At 42.0% G+C, this 16,732-nt stretch overlaps 1 protein-coding gene across 4 annotated transcripts in view; it reads left to right on the top strand.

The window, feature by feature from the left end:
* RPS6KA2 (ribosomal protein S6 kinase A2) overlaps positions 1 to 16,732 on the top strand; it is a 313,952-nt gene that overhangs the window by 283,859 nt on the left and 13,361 nt on the right. For all 4 annotated transcript variants that reach the window (XR_015708357.1, XM_087775453.1, XM_087775452.1 and 1 more), the window contains 3 exons: positions 12,556 to 12,645; positions 14,132 to 14,290; positions 15,463 to 15,624. Coding sequence is in view for 3 of the 4 variants with exons in the window: in XM_087775453.1 (XP_087631579.1) it covers positions 12,556 to 12,645; positions 14,132 to 14,290; positions 15,463 to 15,624 (411 nt within the window). In the remaining variant the exon portion in view is untranslated. The remainder of the gene's footprint in view (positions 1 to 12,555; positions 12,646 to 14,131; positions 14,291 to 15,462; positions 15,625 to 16,732) is intronic.

Consider the following 16,732-nt stretch of genomic DNA (forward strand, 5'->3'; position numbering starts at 1 on the left):
CTGAGGTACTTTTAAAATTTTGCTCTTAGACTTTCTTTCCATCTCATTCCCAAGTGAAAAAAGTATAAAGTTATAAAACGCAAGTAAATTGTTCATTCTTCTGAACGCTTTATAAGACTCTGGTAGAAAGAAGAGAGATGGGGAAAAAAAGAGTGTTTCTCCTCTGACGGACCTCTAATGTGTTTCGGATTCTTCCGCTAGAATATTGACCATCCTGACTACTGCAGGCATAATGATTTTTGGGAGCTGGCATTGTTGATCACAGTTACAAGCTTCGCATCGGTATAAATGTAACAGTGAAGTCAGAAGCAAAGAAAAATCAGATCAAACTATTTCAGTCACATCAGTATCTAGAGAAAATAAGTCAATTAAGTAAAAAAATGATGCTAGAGCAGATGGGAGGGATTTCTGTGGATGGAAGAAAGTCTGCAATGGAAGCCTAAACAGATTAAGAGCTCTCGTTTGGAAAACAAAGGAAATGCTACAGTTCAGAGTTCATGGTGAACCAGATTTTTCAAAACCTGCCAGAGATTTGATGCAATTAGGATATTCCAAAAGTTTTTCTTTACTTAAAACCATTGTGGTGGTTTCAAGCTTGGATCCCTACTTGTAGTGAAGCTTTCAAGCTGAATTTTCAGATGTGCTTCTTACTGATGCCAGATTAAGTTAGTTTGCAAAGGACCTGATTGCATCCCCCTTTTTCTAAAGATTTCTCTATTTAGATTGACTCCTTACCCCCAGGAGAGATCACTGGTGAATAATAGCCAAGTAGAAACTGCTACTGCTATGGCCTGTTGTACCCCCAATACGGTAACTGCCCCAAACATTGCAGAGGCGGGTGGCATAGGTGCCAGCTTCAACAGCTTGATGCCAATTGTTTTTTTCTCCAGGTCAAAAGAATATCTAACTGGTTAAGTCCTATGGATTTTCAATCCTTCCAGGCTGTTAGAGCCACAGCAAACAACTGGGTAAAAGGACAGGGTATACATTTCTTCCTCCCTTGAAGAAGAAAAACATACAGTAGAGATAGTCCCAAATGACAAGTCCAATTTTGCCGATGCCAATATTACAGTGTAATTTGGATGTCAAAACACATGTGAATTTCATGACTTCTTTCCTATCTCTGTAATGTACTAACCAACTATTTGGCTCCAAATGTTCCACAGCTGTGAGCAAAGCCAAATTTTGCAGTCTGTGTCTGCCTCTGGGATACAGGTTAGTTTATGCTAGAGTCCTAGTAAGTCCTACAGTTCATATATAATTCTCGTTATTTCGAAGCACTGAAAGTACATCTATCTTGGCATGTTTTCATATGTGCAGACTGGGGAGAAGGTGCATTTTAATTAGCAATAAGAATACAATACCAGCAGAGAGGTGATGTCAACATGCTATTAATAAATAGAAGTCAGTAACTCCTGAAAGCTGGTTTTAGCAGGCCTGTGTAATCAGACTTGCTATATACTTCTATTTATTTGATAATAACAGTGAGTGACCTATTCACCAAAAGCTGTATGAATTCCAGAGTTGTTTCATAATTTCTTTAAATTTCATTTTCCTCTTCTGTTGATGTTCATGGTCTTGGTTTGGTTGTTTCTAGGTGATTGGTGCAAGTAGATACGATGTCATACTAATCTGAAGGCGGGAGGTTTACACAGTGGTATTTAGTTGGCTCTACAGCTTTTTCTCCATAACCTATATTATGGATATATCAGGAGTTTAGTGCTGAATGCAGAAAGCGTGAATAACAAAAAAAGGTAATCTTCTAAGACTGACTGCAGCGTGGTGCACTCTTTTGCAATTCTTTTAAAGAAAATAGGAATCCCGAACACATATGTAGCTTTATTTATTGAAACAGGAAAAGGGAAAAAAAGAAGGAAAAAAATCAGTCCAAAGGTCATCAGATCTCCTTGAGAGTTAAGCCATGTCTGTAAATCTAGAGAGATTTGCTTAGATTTGTTTTTCCTTAACCATAGAAAGTCACTAAAGTGACTTTCCTCTAAAGTGAAACAGACTGTAAAATTTTCAGGGGAGGGTTTGTGTCTATTTTTGTCTGTCTGGGAGGTACCTAGTATCTAGTGGAACATGGATAAATATATCAGTATTTTAATAGGCAAGTCAATGGAAAGTTTGCTGGATAACCTCAGATTTCTGGGCCCTGAGCCTGCCAGCTTGTCAACACCTGCAGGTACCCGTCCACTGCTTGTCCGACCTTTCCTCCTTCTGCCTGCACCAGAACATGGTACAGGGGTCAGGCCCCAGGGTCTGTGCAGAGATCTCCAGGTCAGAGCCAGTGGTAAATGCATCCCCTTTAAATTTAGCTTTGAAATTTAGCAGAAGGTACCTGCTGCTGGAGCAGAGCAGGAACAGGACTCTGCAAGGGAGAGGATGGGCTGAACGGGTATGGATCAGATGCTGGGGTCCTGTCTCAGTTCTCATTTGATCCCTCATCGTACAAACTCCTCTTGACTTTGCTGGGTGGCTGTCAGAGTAAGGTTTGTATGGATGAGAGTATGGCTCTATCACACCTCACACTCAGGGGGGAAAATGGCATTAGGAAGAATATAATGTGATGTAAAAAGACCTCATTAAAAAAACTGTTACCCAACTGAAGGGAAACGGGAGTGATAACTGTGCTTCCATAAGCCTCTGACTGTCCTGGCTCTTCCCCAAGATGGCTTATCAAATTATCTATGAAGCGCGTATCTCTTGCCTCTGCAAGATCATACTGATGATTCTGAAAGATACTTTCCAATATTTTATTGAGAAAATATCTCTGATTGCAATCTCCCCAAAAATTTTCACTTCTATTTGCTTTCATTCCCTGAATGATCTGTAATGAAGGTGTTCAATATACTCAACTCATTCGTAGGATGGAAATACAAAGATTCGAATACCAGCATCAGACAAGGGTTGCATAAAAGTGTTGCCAGTGTAGTTAAAGTTTCATTAATAAAATTGAAAAACAAGTCTATAGATTTTTGTCTTACTAACATGTTTGCATATAAGTAAGTGAGTTTTGCCTGTAGTACTTGGGTAGGACTACTAAATCCTGTGGGACCATGTGCTATTTTGATATCCATGGTTTAAGATAGAATATAAACAAATTAGAGAAAATCTATAGCAGAAAATATGCAAGAATTACAAGGCAAGCTATATCAAGAGAGCTACAAATATATATGATGTAAGACAGACAAGAGTCCAGTGGGATGCCATCAAAATCTATAAATATCTCTAAGGTGATATAAATGAGGGATGACAACCATTTGGGTGCTAAAGACAGCAAGACAAGACAGAATGTCTTGAAGCTAAAAAAGGGAGTTTCAGAAAACAAAGTCTGATGGTGAGAGCAGTTGGTAAAACAGACTCTTCAAGGAGGTGACCGAGACATCCCCCCTCTCACAGGCAAAGAAGTTGGATCTGTCATATTAGTGGAAATGTAGCCTTCCAAAATGCGGGGTCAGAGGTATAAGACCCCTTCTTACCTTGATAAACTACAGAGAACACTTACCATGTTCTTCCATGAAATTTTGTTTATAAAGCTGGGATTCAGGAAATCTTGTTGTCCAGACACTTCAGCAAAAGACGTTTTTCACTGTCTGAAGGATACTTAAGCTGGTAGTGTGGCACCAGATTCAGTAGGCTATAGGGTGCCATGTAGGAGATACAGGCTTCAGAGCAGATTTAGGCACAAATCTCTGTGCCTCTTTGGATTTGAATAGGGAGGGCTGTTTTCCACAGCACTCTGCAAAGAAGCCAGCATGAAGAGCCCTAGACTACAACTGGGGTCCATGGTGGATATGCTAAGGGGGATTACAAACAGCATGGACGGATATGATGGAAAGAGAAAATTATTTGCAGTAAAATGGATGAAGTAGCAAAGGAGTGGTGGAGAAAGTTGTCTGTGAGGATCTTATGTCTGATCTGTGAGAGTGTTTTTGAAGGCTTTCTTGGTTTTCCTGTTTCGAACAACTGGACCAGGGCCGCTGTGTACAATTGCACTCACCACAGCAGGAGGCAGCATAGCATATTTTATATGCCGTCCTCATTTTTTAAGGTTTGGGTTTAGTCAAATACCTGCAAAACTTCGATGAGTCTCACTTTTCTATTGTTTTGATTTGAGCATGTTCAGATTTCTGCCAGATACTCTCCCCACAGAAATATGTTAGTTCTCCAAGGAGGCACTGCTCAAAAAGGCAGGACCCTGCAGCTACAGCTTCAGAAAGGGTGGGCCAGTATAGAGAGCTGGGCACTGCTTGAAGGACTTGGGAGAAGTCGTCAGGGCAGAGAGCCAGGAGTGCCTTGAGCACTTCTACAAGCAGCAAGCTTGTTTGTAGCAGCGAGAGCCATTGCTGGCTGGTGACTTTTTGGGTAAATGGGATCAAGGCGTTGCTTAAGTCTTAACAAAATAAACAGAGGAGACAGATAGAAATACATAAATGTGTGCAGACCACCTCTTAAACTCAGCTTCAGAGCAAGTCTTAGATGTGCAGTGATTGTACATCCCCTCAGGCATAAGGATTCCTGCAGCCTCCTTCCCATTTGGTCACGAAGCTCACAGTGCCTCTCTCCTCGGCATGGCTGAGCCTCTGAAGAATGTGAGATGATGGTATTTCTCACTGCTAACTAGATCTTTTCTGAGACCTAGGATCAGGCAGCAGTTTTCCTACAGCTTAGTAATATCATGTTTCTCTTCTCTAGCTTGCTTGCCAAATACTTAAGTATTTTGGACAGAATTTGGTCCTTTGTGGCTCTTTTTTTCTTTTGGGGCCATTTAAACTGTGTTTCTTGTATTTGTCTTCCATATTGATGTAATATTTTTCCCCTTCTATAAGATCTGAATATGATATACTGGTTTCCATCCCTGAAGCTTTTTGTAAAAGAAGGTGGAAGTAGCACTGCAGTCATTTTACGGACTGAAAACTCATCAGTCTGATCCAAGGACGTGCGCTAGGGCTGAGCAGGGCAGACTAAAACACAGTGCAGAGCCTTTCCCACCGAGCTATTCTGCCTCCAAAACTGCAGACTTCTCTCTAAAATGAGCTTTTCTGTTTCACAGGTGATATTGGAACAAAATTGTTAATGTTTCTGCAATGCTTAGAAAATGTGTGCCACTGCATAAATGCTAATTAAAAAGTCCTACAGTTCCAGCTGACAGCTTAGGAGTGCTAAGTCGGCAAACAGTGGCAGTGAGTGGGCCTGCTCTGTGTGCAGAAAGTTTAGTGTTTCACCCACACAGCTTGATCCGATGGCCAGTGCTTATTTCAGAGAAGTATTGCTAATTAGGCCTGTTTCTCTTAATGTTCATTTCACTATTTTTCTGGAAGATTTAAGCATGGATGGGGAGAATGAACTTCTGGAGCTAATCAAAACTAATAGCACAGCAAATAGTCCCTCAGAAACTATTAGGGTTGGAGTAGTTCTCCTTGGAGACATCTTAAATGTAAAGTTATACCATGTCCTTTTAAATAACGTTAGCCTTTCTGCAGCGATTTTCATCCAGCTTGAGTAATTTGACATCAAAAAAAAGGAAGCAAATTAAAACAGATGCTTGGCATGAATAGGGCTTATTTTTAGAAGGAAATATTACTGAAATGGAAACCTGTACATTTTCCAGCAGCACAGAACTGCAGAACTCTATCTCTGTGACACTTTCATTGGAATTAATATTGTAGATGAAACTGTCAAGTTAAAATCTCTGCATGCTGTTGCACCTCCTTTCTTCAGAAGATATGCAAATCCCACCTATAGTCTGTTCCACCAGTGGTGCCATGAATTTTCAAATATAGCATAAATATAGCGTAGACATAATGTGCAAAGGGACACAAAATTAATTCTCCCTTTGCTTATCCCTCCTCTCCAAGAAAAGTAAAGGATTTCTACAAGGAGTATCGCATCACACTGTATTATATGAATCTCTTCTTAAATGTGATTAACCCATGCTTACACTTCAGACAGGCTTTAGAAAAAACTTCAAAGTATGTAACAGAAAATAAAGCAGCTTCAAAAAGTATATACAGCTCTCTTCCTCCTCCGTGCTTTTTCCACAAAGCCATCACAAGTTCCCTGGTGCTGGTCAAAAGGTGCTTTACGTAGTCCTGCTGCCTAAACACACTGGCAGCCTCAGCTGTGGCTGTTTAAGGTATTGCAGTGCCCAGGTGTCTGCCCTGACCTTCTGCTGGACTTTCTGTTGCTGCAGTCAGAGCAGCAGATTAAGACTGTACCAGTGGCTCAGCTGCCCCAGTTCACACTCTTGCATCGCAATTTCTGCTGCCAGGAAAGGTCACTTGGGGCAGTTGAAGATGAGGCAGACACTAGTCCCATTCGGGACTGGGGGCAAAAAGAGCTATGCCTCATGCCCCTGCAACATGACCCGCTAAAGCTTCTCAGTCAAAGCCCCACAACCTACTTTTTATCAATGCCCGTGCTGCCTTGTGTACCTTTAATGCTTCCCAATGTTTGCGGTTCTTGTTGTGGAATAAATCCACTAAAATAAAATGGAGAATTTTTGCTGCAGTCCATGGTAGTGGCGCACACTGCAGTGTTAAAGGTTAAACCACAGTGCCAGTATTAGGTACATTTGGCTTTCCCAAGAAGGGAGGTGGCTACCATTGCCCATTTCAATTGACATGATTTTGCATCCTGTTTCACTTAAGAGGAAAAAATCCAGTCAGAGCCAAGCAAATGTTTTAATGCAGTCTTGTTTGTTCATTAAAGATGCACAAAGTCCTTTATCCCCAGCACAGGAGGACCCAACAACAGACTAGCTCCAGCTTAACCTGGCCAGAGCCCCATCCTTTCTCCTCAGGCCAGTATCACTGCTCTTCCCATCAGTGCATCTCATGTTTCTTTCCTGTCTTTCTCGCTCTGTTGCTTTTCTCTCACCCCTTCTTTTAGGCTGTTCATTTTCCAGACAGCAAAGGCAGTTAAATTGTGACCTCCTACCTCTTGCGTTTTTCCAATCTCACAACCATAGTGACGAAGAACTCCATGTGAGAAACACAGCCATCCTCCTCGCGCAAGGTCACCCAGGTTAATTTCAGCTGTTTGAAGAGACAATTTCTATTAACAGGGCTAATTCTGCCCAAAGCAGATTAGGGAGTGCTCACACATACCGTTTCTTTGGCAGGGCTGTGAAGGCTATAAGTCCCAGCTGGTGGGTGGTATCAAACAGCTGAGGACTGTAACATCTGCTAATGGCATAAGTAGATCCAGGAGAAGAAATTTATCTCCACAGTTGGAGGCATGCAACTGTCTTCACAAAACTGCAACAAGCAAATATAAATATATACTATGTAGTTGCTGTACCAATTTCAGCAAGGCTTTACCCACACAGAACTGTATTGATACTCTCTTTTATACTCATCAGTCCACTCTGGCAAGGCTGAAGACATTGAAAACTCATTAGTAAGGGAGAATCAGGTGATTTTTTTCCATGCAAAAGACTTGTAGAAGGACTTGTAAAAACTGGCCAGATGTGTTAATTAGGATTTTGAAAATGTTCTCTCCTGAGCCTTTCTGCTTTGACAGAGAAAGAGTTCAGTATTGTACTTTGGTGGTGCTCGACTAATCTTAAAATATCATGAGGTTCTTGCCCTAAATTCCGCTGAAGAAAATGCACCTTTTCTTTCAGCTAGTCAGTGAAATACACAAAGGATGCGATAGTCAAAGAACAAACAAGTCCTCTGTTAGAACAAAGGACACTATTGCATGTGCTGACCCCATTTTACTCTGGAATTGTTTCATCCACTGTTTAATACAGATGAGTTTCTAAGCAATCCCTGGGTGTCCAGTACATAGAGAAAAGTCTATTTGTTGTATAGCTCAGTTTCTTATTTTTCTGAAGGACAATAGAAAACCCCTGTGCTTCATAGGCTCTTCTCTGCCAAAGTACAATAGAGCTCTTGTTACATTTTTGGTTGAGTTATTTATACATTATGATGGTTTTCTGAGTTGGTGTTCTTCACCACACATCTACGGAGAGAGAAACAGAAAAGTAGCATCATTACATACTACTCAAAACCTCAGGACTAGTAGCAGAGAAAATCTTCCCTCAGTTCTGTAACAGACAGTGTTTATGTATATGTCTAAGCTGAGTTCAAATCAGAATGAATTTCCTAAAGAAAAGGACATCGTTCCTTGCACAGGGAGAGCTGCAGGAGGTTCATGGGCTGTCACAGAGAGGAATAAAGAAAAGTCTGTCTTCATGCAAAACACAATGTCTCAGAGGAAACAGTGACCAGGGTGGCCAATGCACTTTGGTGCCACAAGAAATATTTAGAAGTTACATAGTTTTGCTCAGGTTTTAATCAGGGTTCAAGAGTGTCATTGCCTATCTAAAACTCAGACACACGTATTTAGCTTGCCAGCATCCAACAGTAGAGCTTGAAAGCTACTAGGTAGCAAAAAAATTAACTGATCAATAATAACATTAATTCTGAACGAGCAGACACTGTGTCACTTGCTGTGGCCGTGTGTGGTCTCATGTAGGAAGTCTGATGAGAGTACGGCAGTTCCTGTATCCCTATCTGTAACGTTAAATGCTTTTTTTCTTTCTAGCATTGCAGTTTTCAGTATATAGGTAGGAAACAATCTAAAGCCTTTGGTCCTCATTAGAGCAGGGTAGCCAACAACGGGCTATCCTTGTGGGGTCTCTCTGGGCAGCCTGAAACCATAGCTCTGAGAGATGTTGTATTAAAATTAGTTTGAGAACCATACCTAACTGCTACATTGGTTGGGTGTGAAGTGCCACATATGCTGTTGTCTGGTCTACACAATCTGCACCAGTTGAATTCAGTGGACGAAGCTAAAACCTCTCCGTACACAGAGGTGGACTGACAATAGAGCTGATCTTTAAAAATTAGAGATAATTAAACTCCAAAGCAGGAGCAGGAGGAAGAAACAGTAACACAGAAATGGAAGGCCAAGTGCCTGGTATGGGTGTCTGCTCTGGTAGTGGTTTATCACTGACCCAAGCCCATTGGAAAGAACATCCGTGTCCCCAACCTGGGAGAGCCCAGGGGGCACCTGTGCTCAGCGCAGCAGGAGCACAGCCCCGAGGAGCCAGCAGGTGCTCGCCAGGTCCCCCCTGGAAAGGACTAGCAAGAAGAGCGCCTTGGTTTGTTTCTAGGAGTCAGAGTACAACCGTGGTTAGACTTTGTAATGCCTTCCTCACCTTCTCTGGCAATCGCTAAGTCTGACTTAGTGAACACTCTTCAAATTACTGTCAAGGCTGCTTCATATATCTTGGCATTGACCCACACCAGGAAGGGGGATGTGTGTAGAGATAAGCATGTAGGATTGTGAACGAGGTGTTCATGGTGATTTTGGACTCTGTGGCAAGCAGCCCAGGTGCTGCTGTCTGGCGAAAAAAGTGGTTACTGCTCAAGCACGGCAGAAGCCACGTGATTTTGCTGGGAGGCCAAGCAGCCCTGTGGCCGGCTGGCAAGCGTGAGGAGAGCACGCAGAGGGGGCCATGCCGGGGCTGCCTCCATCCTGCCTCTCTCCTGCTGCATCTGCACAAGGTGCCTGGAGCATGCTTTTCCTCCATGTTATATACAGTAACACCTGTAGTGAAAATCAGAAAGTACAGCTGCACAAATAGCGCTTGTTTTACACCTGTCTAGTGAAACCACTGCCTTTTCACTTACATAATTTAATTCATTTAATCTGATACTTTTTGAGAATCTCAGAACTACTTATGCGTATCACCAGAAGCTCATGACGCATCTCCCTTAGTCCCTGTGTTCAATAAGGAGCACTGGGCCTGCATTTTCCTGCAGGTCATTTTGGCACTAAGTTGGGGCAAGATTTGCAGATGTTCTGGGGATGCAGCACCTCATGTTGTGATGCAGCCACCTCTGGGTGCAAAGAGAGGCAGCAGCCACCAGCCGTACCACCCTGACATGGCAGCTTCCCTCTCGGCAAAGTCTGGCGTGGGTTTAACACCACACTGAAAAACTTTCTGAAGAGGAAGACCAGGAGAATCAGGTATCACAGTGGAGCTATGGGGCGTCTTTAAGGAGCTGCTGAGGCCATTGCAGCATGTGAATTAAGAAACTGTGCATACTGCGGCCAGTCTGAACTGAGGAGAGATCTCTGCTAAAGTTGCAGCAGCCCCCTCCTTTGCTGCTTTATCAGTCATGGGCCAAGTGTAAGTCACAGGCACGCTGAAGAGAGGCACCGTCAGGGTGACAGTCTCTCGCTGTGGAGGAAAAAAATTGTTCTGGTCTGTCCAACCAGACTGCCCAGGGACTGAGAGGAATTTGGCAGGTCCCTTCACAGCTCTGACAATAATTTGTTGTATGGTTTGGGGCAGCTTGTCCATTTAATCACTGTATCGCAGCTTGTACGCACATTAAAGCAAAAAGCACACATATTTAGCGGGACTGTCTTGTGATTTATATTTATATAGCATATTGTGAATTAGAAGCATTACATATAGTCTACTGCTGTTGCTACTAAATCAATAGCAGACTGCTGCAGGTTATGTTATTTTGAGTTTTGTGTCAGTAGCTGAGACTATTTTTGATTTGGATTTTCTTTTGGCCATATATATACATTTATAGTCCTGCATTATTAATAGTTGCTTAAAATTTTCCACAGCACTGGATATTTCCTTTCACAGGAAAATACAACAGAAAAGGAATCTGGAATATATTGCTTGCTACAGTACCATAGCGATAGTAGTACTTCACACAGTGGTAGTAATACTTGCTGCAGTAAATTCTGCTGGTTTGTACAAGGCAGGCAGATCCTAACAGGTGCACGTGTGTGTAACTCCATTAACTTGACAAGAGCTATATTAGTTTGGCCAAGGAAGTGGCCCTGAGGATCTTTTTATATGTTAGGGTTATTGGTTGAGTGGGACACATTCAGTGACTGTGGTTGCATTTATGAGGAGTCATTCAATAAGGGTTTCATTGGCTTTTTGAGAATGTCTCAACTAAACTGGGAGAACAACATTATTCTAAGGAGAAATTGCTAGTAGAATTTTTTCTACTCACCTGCTTTTGAGGTTTTTCTTTCATTTATTCAAATGTGGACAACAGCCATCTGCCTGCATCAGCTCCCTGTTGCACTTTCATTTGTCACTCTGCTATTAATTCAGAATCAAATCACTGATATGGCTTCAAATGCATACCTCCACCATGGACAACTGCTGCCCATCATTATCACTGCAAATGCATGTCAGTCATGATGACTACAAAACCCCTGATATATATTCAAGTATGCACTATTATAACCGATGCATAAAATTCTAGACATGTACTTAAATGTGTATCACCATAATTAAGCCATAAAAAATGCATGCAAGAGCAGCGAGGCATTTATCCTCATTAACAAAAGAGATTTTTAAAAAGTTGTTTCCCTGCAAACACCTTTGTTTTAAATCAGTGCTCTGTGCCTAGTTCTTAGAGAGAACTAACCACATTTAAGGTTGGAAGCCTTGACACCCAAGCCAATAATGGAATTATGATTTTCTGAAAATGCCACCCATTCCTCTTCAGTAAACCTTTTGTTCAAAAGTACTGCTGTGTTTTTCTAGGAATAAGAAATTGTGCCAAAATACTGTACTCCTAATGAGTTCCTAGCAGAATGACCCTTCTGCTATTCCCTGTGCAGTTGCATCTGAGATTCCAAAACACAGAGATCTCCCTTGGGTTAGTTTATAGCTATTTTTTGTTTCATATTTATCATTTAAATCTGTGCAGTGAGAAGCATTAATTAGTGCTCTCAACTGGGCAAATGATTGAAGCTCTTTGACTGACATCCCAAATATAGGTAATAGGAGAACTGATGAGAAGTTGGTGCCATCCTGACAGGAGGCTTTCCATGCAGTGATGCTCTCTAAGCAGCAGGTGTCATGTTTTTCTAAGACCTGCTGCTATAAAACTAAAAAGTTTTCATGTCTCACTATAATCTCTGATAAGGCAAAAGATGCTGAATACAGAAAAGTGATATATATTTATATATAGCAGATTTCTTTCTAGCTTAGGAATGGGCAGAGTCTGGTTATGTGGCCAAATGCAATCTCTGGCCACTCTCTTGTGCATTACAACAGCATGGCCCAAAGACCCAAGTCATTACCAATAGCTTCAACTCAGATCTTCCCTGACAGTAAATGTCCATACATTTTCATTTCTGACAAACCCACCTGATAAGTGATTTCTATTAATTTATGAGCAGATATGCAAGAATATGCCAATATTATGAATGTATCCATTTTTTATGTCAAAGAGGTCACTTTAAAACTATTATTATTTTAAAACTCGCCAGGTTGTTTGTTTTCTTAATGACATTTCTTGTAACTGCCATTATTTATGGTCAAACAAATCTATACGCATCAAAAAGAGGGCCTGCGCCTTCAGAATCTAAACTAATTATTGCTCCATCTGGCTTTGGCTCTCATTTGCACAGGGTTTGAGCTCTCCTCTCCTAGAATAATGATTAATAGAAGAATTTTAAATATTAATTTGTTTAAACTGTAGAGACTGCTTGTTTTGTGCTTACTGCTGCTAGCCGGTATCTTACTACACTGTGCTTCATTTATTCCAGATAATTGATAAAAGCAAGAGAGACCCCTCTGAAGAAATTGAGATCCTCTTGCGATATGGACAGCATCCAAACATCATTACTCTTAAAGATGTGAGTAATCTTCGAGCACTTCGGCATTAAATGATTTTCACCTTATGGTCAGGATCACCTACTTACTAGTCCACGTCCGGAAAATTCTTCAGTTGAAGGTCAGAGCTAAAAACAGACTCATTGAAATCAAGGAAAAAAATGTGATTTAACAAATTACTGGATAGCAGTTGGAAAGACTAGTCACGTTATACATTCTCCAATTGTTGTCTAACCAACTGTAAATGAAACCAAAGAGGCACAGTGCTGGAGAACAGCAAAATGTGTTTGGTTTTGCAGCCCTTTTCGGAAGTGAGATCTCCCTAGTTGGGTGTTTCGAAGCAAGTTGCTGAGCACATGCAGTGGTGCTGCTGGCCAGGGGATGCTCTTTGATGATCAGCAGCCGTTCCCATGCAGCCTGTGGTATCCGCTTTGCTGGGAAGAGGAGAGCTCACAAAGTCACTAGGGTTTCCCCTGACAGTGTTTTAATGCCAGGGAGTATTTAGCTTCCACTCGAGGAGCCTGAGAAGATATGAAGGTATCTTTCTTCAGCATTTCATATGAAGAATAGCTTTTGCAATGCTTACATACAGGAATGACCTTCAGTCAGAGATGTTTTACTTGCACTGCCTGCAGTCTCACCTTGGATTGTCTACACCGTCTCAGATTCAGAGTTTACAGAACAAAATCCTGCTGGTGTCAGTGGCCAGTACGTTATGGTTCAGACCTTAGAGAAATATATAAAAATTTTCTAATCACATACCCTCAGGAAAGTCTCACCTAATTCCAAAGTGTTAGAGAGCATCTTAAAATCGGTGCAAAAAAGGTTTTATATGCCTTTCCAAAAACATTTAGCATTGATGACTATAACACTGCCTATTATTGCAGTCCAGATAAAGGATTATGACATGAAAATGGCTGTCTTCCAATTGAGACAAAAAATGTCTTTTACCCTTTGCAATTGACGTTGAAGGTAAATACATCTTGTGGCTGATGTCAACAATGTATTCACCAGCATTGCAAATATAAACTATATAATATCACTGGAAGCAGGTTTTGGCCAACAGCATAATGCAGTTCATTTAGCTGATCATGAGTCAAAGGGAAATACTGGTATTTGAAATGGCAAATGTTACCCTGTAGAAGTGGAAAGAGAGAACACTACTGAGAAGGAGGCTTGGGTGAGAGCCAGCAGACATTTCAGACTGTGTGAAGTGGTGCTGCTTTTAGCAGCTTGGTCTGCTCTGCTGACATGATAGCAGATCAGGAAAGCTACGTTTCTGTGTGGACAAATCATCAAGTTGCTACAGACATGAGAAAAAAGCGATGATTAAGTAATTTTACAAAGTTGCCTTTTCCGTTGTTAAGCATAATAAGCACATTTCCTACACATTAGCTGGCATTTTCTTCTTGCAACATCTCACACAAGCAAGCCAACACTGTGATTAAAGGACCAAACTTCACCAAGTTAATGGGTCCAAAACATATATTTATTCTATTACCCTTCCAGGTCTATGATGATGGGAAATACGTGTACCTGGTGATGGAGCTGATGCGGGGAGGCGAGCTCCTGGACCGCATTCTTCGGCAGAAGTGTTTCTCAGAGCGGGAGGCCAGCGCTGTGCTGTGCACCATCACTAGGACTGTGGACTACCTGCACTCTCAGGGCGTAAGCATTGCTTTTTTGGCTATCCGCATCAACCTTCTTAAAATCCGACTTTCAGAAAAAGCAAATAGCTGTAATTTTGCTTCTCTGAAATGTAAATACTTTTTTTCCCCAAAAAACAAGTCTTTCTCCATACTTATATTTGGGTTGTGAAATAGGGTCATAGGCTTTTTAGCCATTTCCCAGCTGAACTGCAGTATGTTGAAGTGGTATTTTCATTCCCAAACTACACTGATTTTCAAGTTCGTGCACCTTGTTGAGATATTACATTTTTACTTTTTATCACAGTCATTACTGCAGTACCTGATCTTTTAACAGAATTTCAAATAGGGTAGCTGAGTCAGCAGATAGGTAGAAAATCAAATGCTCAGCTTCCCAAATGAAGTGGCAGTTTGAGCAGCTGATGGGAAAGGCTTCTGACATGCTGTTAAAGAGCCGGCTTTTAAAATCTAAGCTCTCTATATACAGCAGTTTGAAAATCTCTCCTTTTCAGGGACAAGCAGTTTGGATGACCAGTCAAATATTTGCTGCTTCTTCTGTTTCGTGGTTAAAACAAGTGCATTTTGTGCTTGGGCTTTTATGTTTTCATGATAGTTTTTCAGTCTTGCTGTAACAAATAAAGGCTGTTTTCCCACCACTGAAATGCGGCATGTCTGGTAAAACATGCAGCCACTTGAAGCTGTGTGCCTACAGAAAGGACTTTTGTGAATACCTTTTGAAATGTGGAAAAAAAATAATCCCCCCCTTTCAGGTGTGAGCCACTCACATAGACAGTTGCAAGAAGACCCTTACACATGTTCCTCCTATGATGGGATTTCTTCTTCACCTTTCAGCTGAATATTTAGGGCCGTCAGGTTCCAGGGGACTCTGACACTGCGGTGTTTGTACAGCAACCCTCTCTGACCGCCCTCAGGAAAGGTGTCCCCCCTTAGAGCAGCAGCCTCCATCTTAACACACCAGCAGAGGCTGTCGAACATGTTCTTTCTGATTTTAACAGACTGTAACCTTTTCTTTCCTTCGTTTGCCCAAGACTTTTAAGCAACTTTTCTCCAAAACTTAAACATTTTAGGCATGAGCTCTTGACCTACCTCAGGCAGCAGACCAGAAATGGCAGCCAAGCCTGGATGCTCCCTGACCTCCTCTCCTCACTTCTTACTCGCTGCTTTCTTGTTAAGGTGGTGCACCGAGATCTGAAGCCAAGTAATATCCTCTACATGGATGAGTCAGGAAACCCAGACTCCATCAGGATCTGTGACTTCGGGTTTGCCAAGCAACTGAGAGCGGAGAACGGGCTGCTCATGACTCCCTGCTACACCGCCAACTTTGTTGCCCCTGAGGTAGGATCACATGTCAAAGCCATGAGTAATGAGTGTGTCCTAGGAAGCAGTTCTTCCTCTCTCGCTATTCCTCGCTGCCTTTACAAGAGGAGCAAGGCAGAAACCAGACTACCGGCACTTGCACAGCCTCTGTTACCGTAACTTTCCTATTCCTGGAACTTTCCTATTCCTGGTCTTGTCAGGCCGGTTGTTTTTCTCCTGATAGAAGCTGGTGTCTATCTCAGACTGACGTACACGATTTGGCTCATTACTAGAATAAATACCTTTTTTCTGTAGCTGCTTCAGCTCAGACTGCTTCCCCTCTAGCGCATTGCGTCAGAACGGGATAAGGCTTAAAAGGGAAACCTTGGTATCAGGAATAAGACTCAAAAGGAAAATCCATGCATGAAATCCTTACCGCACTGAAGTCAGCGGGAGCTTTATTGTTGACTTCACTGAGCTAAAGAAACATCTCTCCTCTTGGGCTTTCCTAGTACCAGTCCCCACTGTTATGGGGGATGTAGGAAAGGGCTGCTTTCCTGTTTTTACAGACAGGGAGGTGGAGGCAGACCAAACAGCCTGCCCCAAGCGTGGGGAGAGGTGGCTCTGCATCACTGGCGAGTGCTGTTTCTTTCATGCAGCCCTGCGGGAGTGGGTTTGGGTCCCACAGCTGTTTGAATGGCTTCGGCTGTTTGCCGTGTTTGTCCCTTGAGACATTCATAGCTGCTTCTTTCCAATGAAGGAGCAAGAGGTTAAGTTCCTGGGTATTTGTCCATTTCTTGTAGTGATGCTTGTCAGCAATTTTAGTATTTGCAATACACGACTTCAGATATGTGTCTGCCTCTGCTTGTTGTGGTCTTTATAAGAAAAATTCAAAACTATTGCCTTTCAATACTTCACTTGTCCTGTACTGTCAAATACCACTTTCTTTCGGTTGGTATCATTCAGCAATCTTTTCTTCCCCATAACTCTCCTTCCATCCAATGTTCATCTGCATGGTACGTAACTGGGAAGTGAAAAATGGGGTGATCTCTCTGTACATGGTCCTTTCCTGATATCCAAAGATACAGGAATTGCAGCCTTCCAGCATCAGAAGGAGAATTTGTTAAATTGAGACCATTGCCAGGGC

The sequence above is a fragment of the Nipponia nippon genome, unplaced genomic scaffold (assembly GCF_047370975.1).
Source record: "Nipponia nippon isolate SJK-2023a ecotype South Korea unplaced genomic scaffold, ASM4737097v1 scaffold_4, whole genome shotgun sequence".
NCBI lineage: Eukaryota > Metazoa > Chordata > Aves > Pelecaniformes > Threskiornithidae > Nipponia > Nipponia nippon.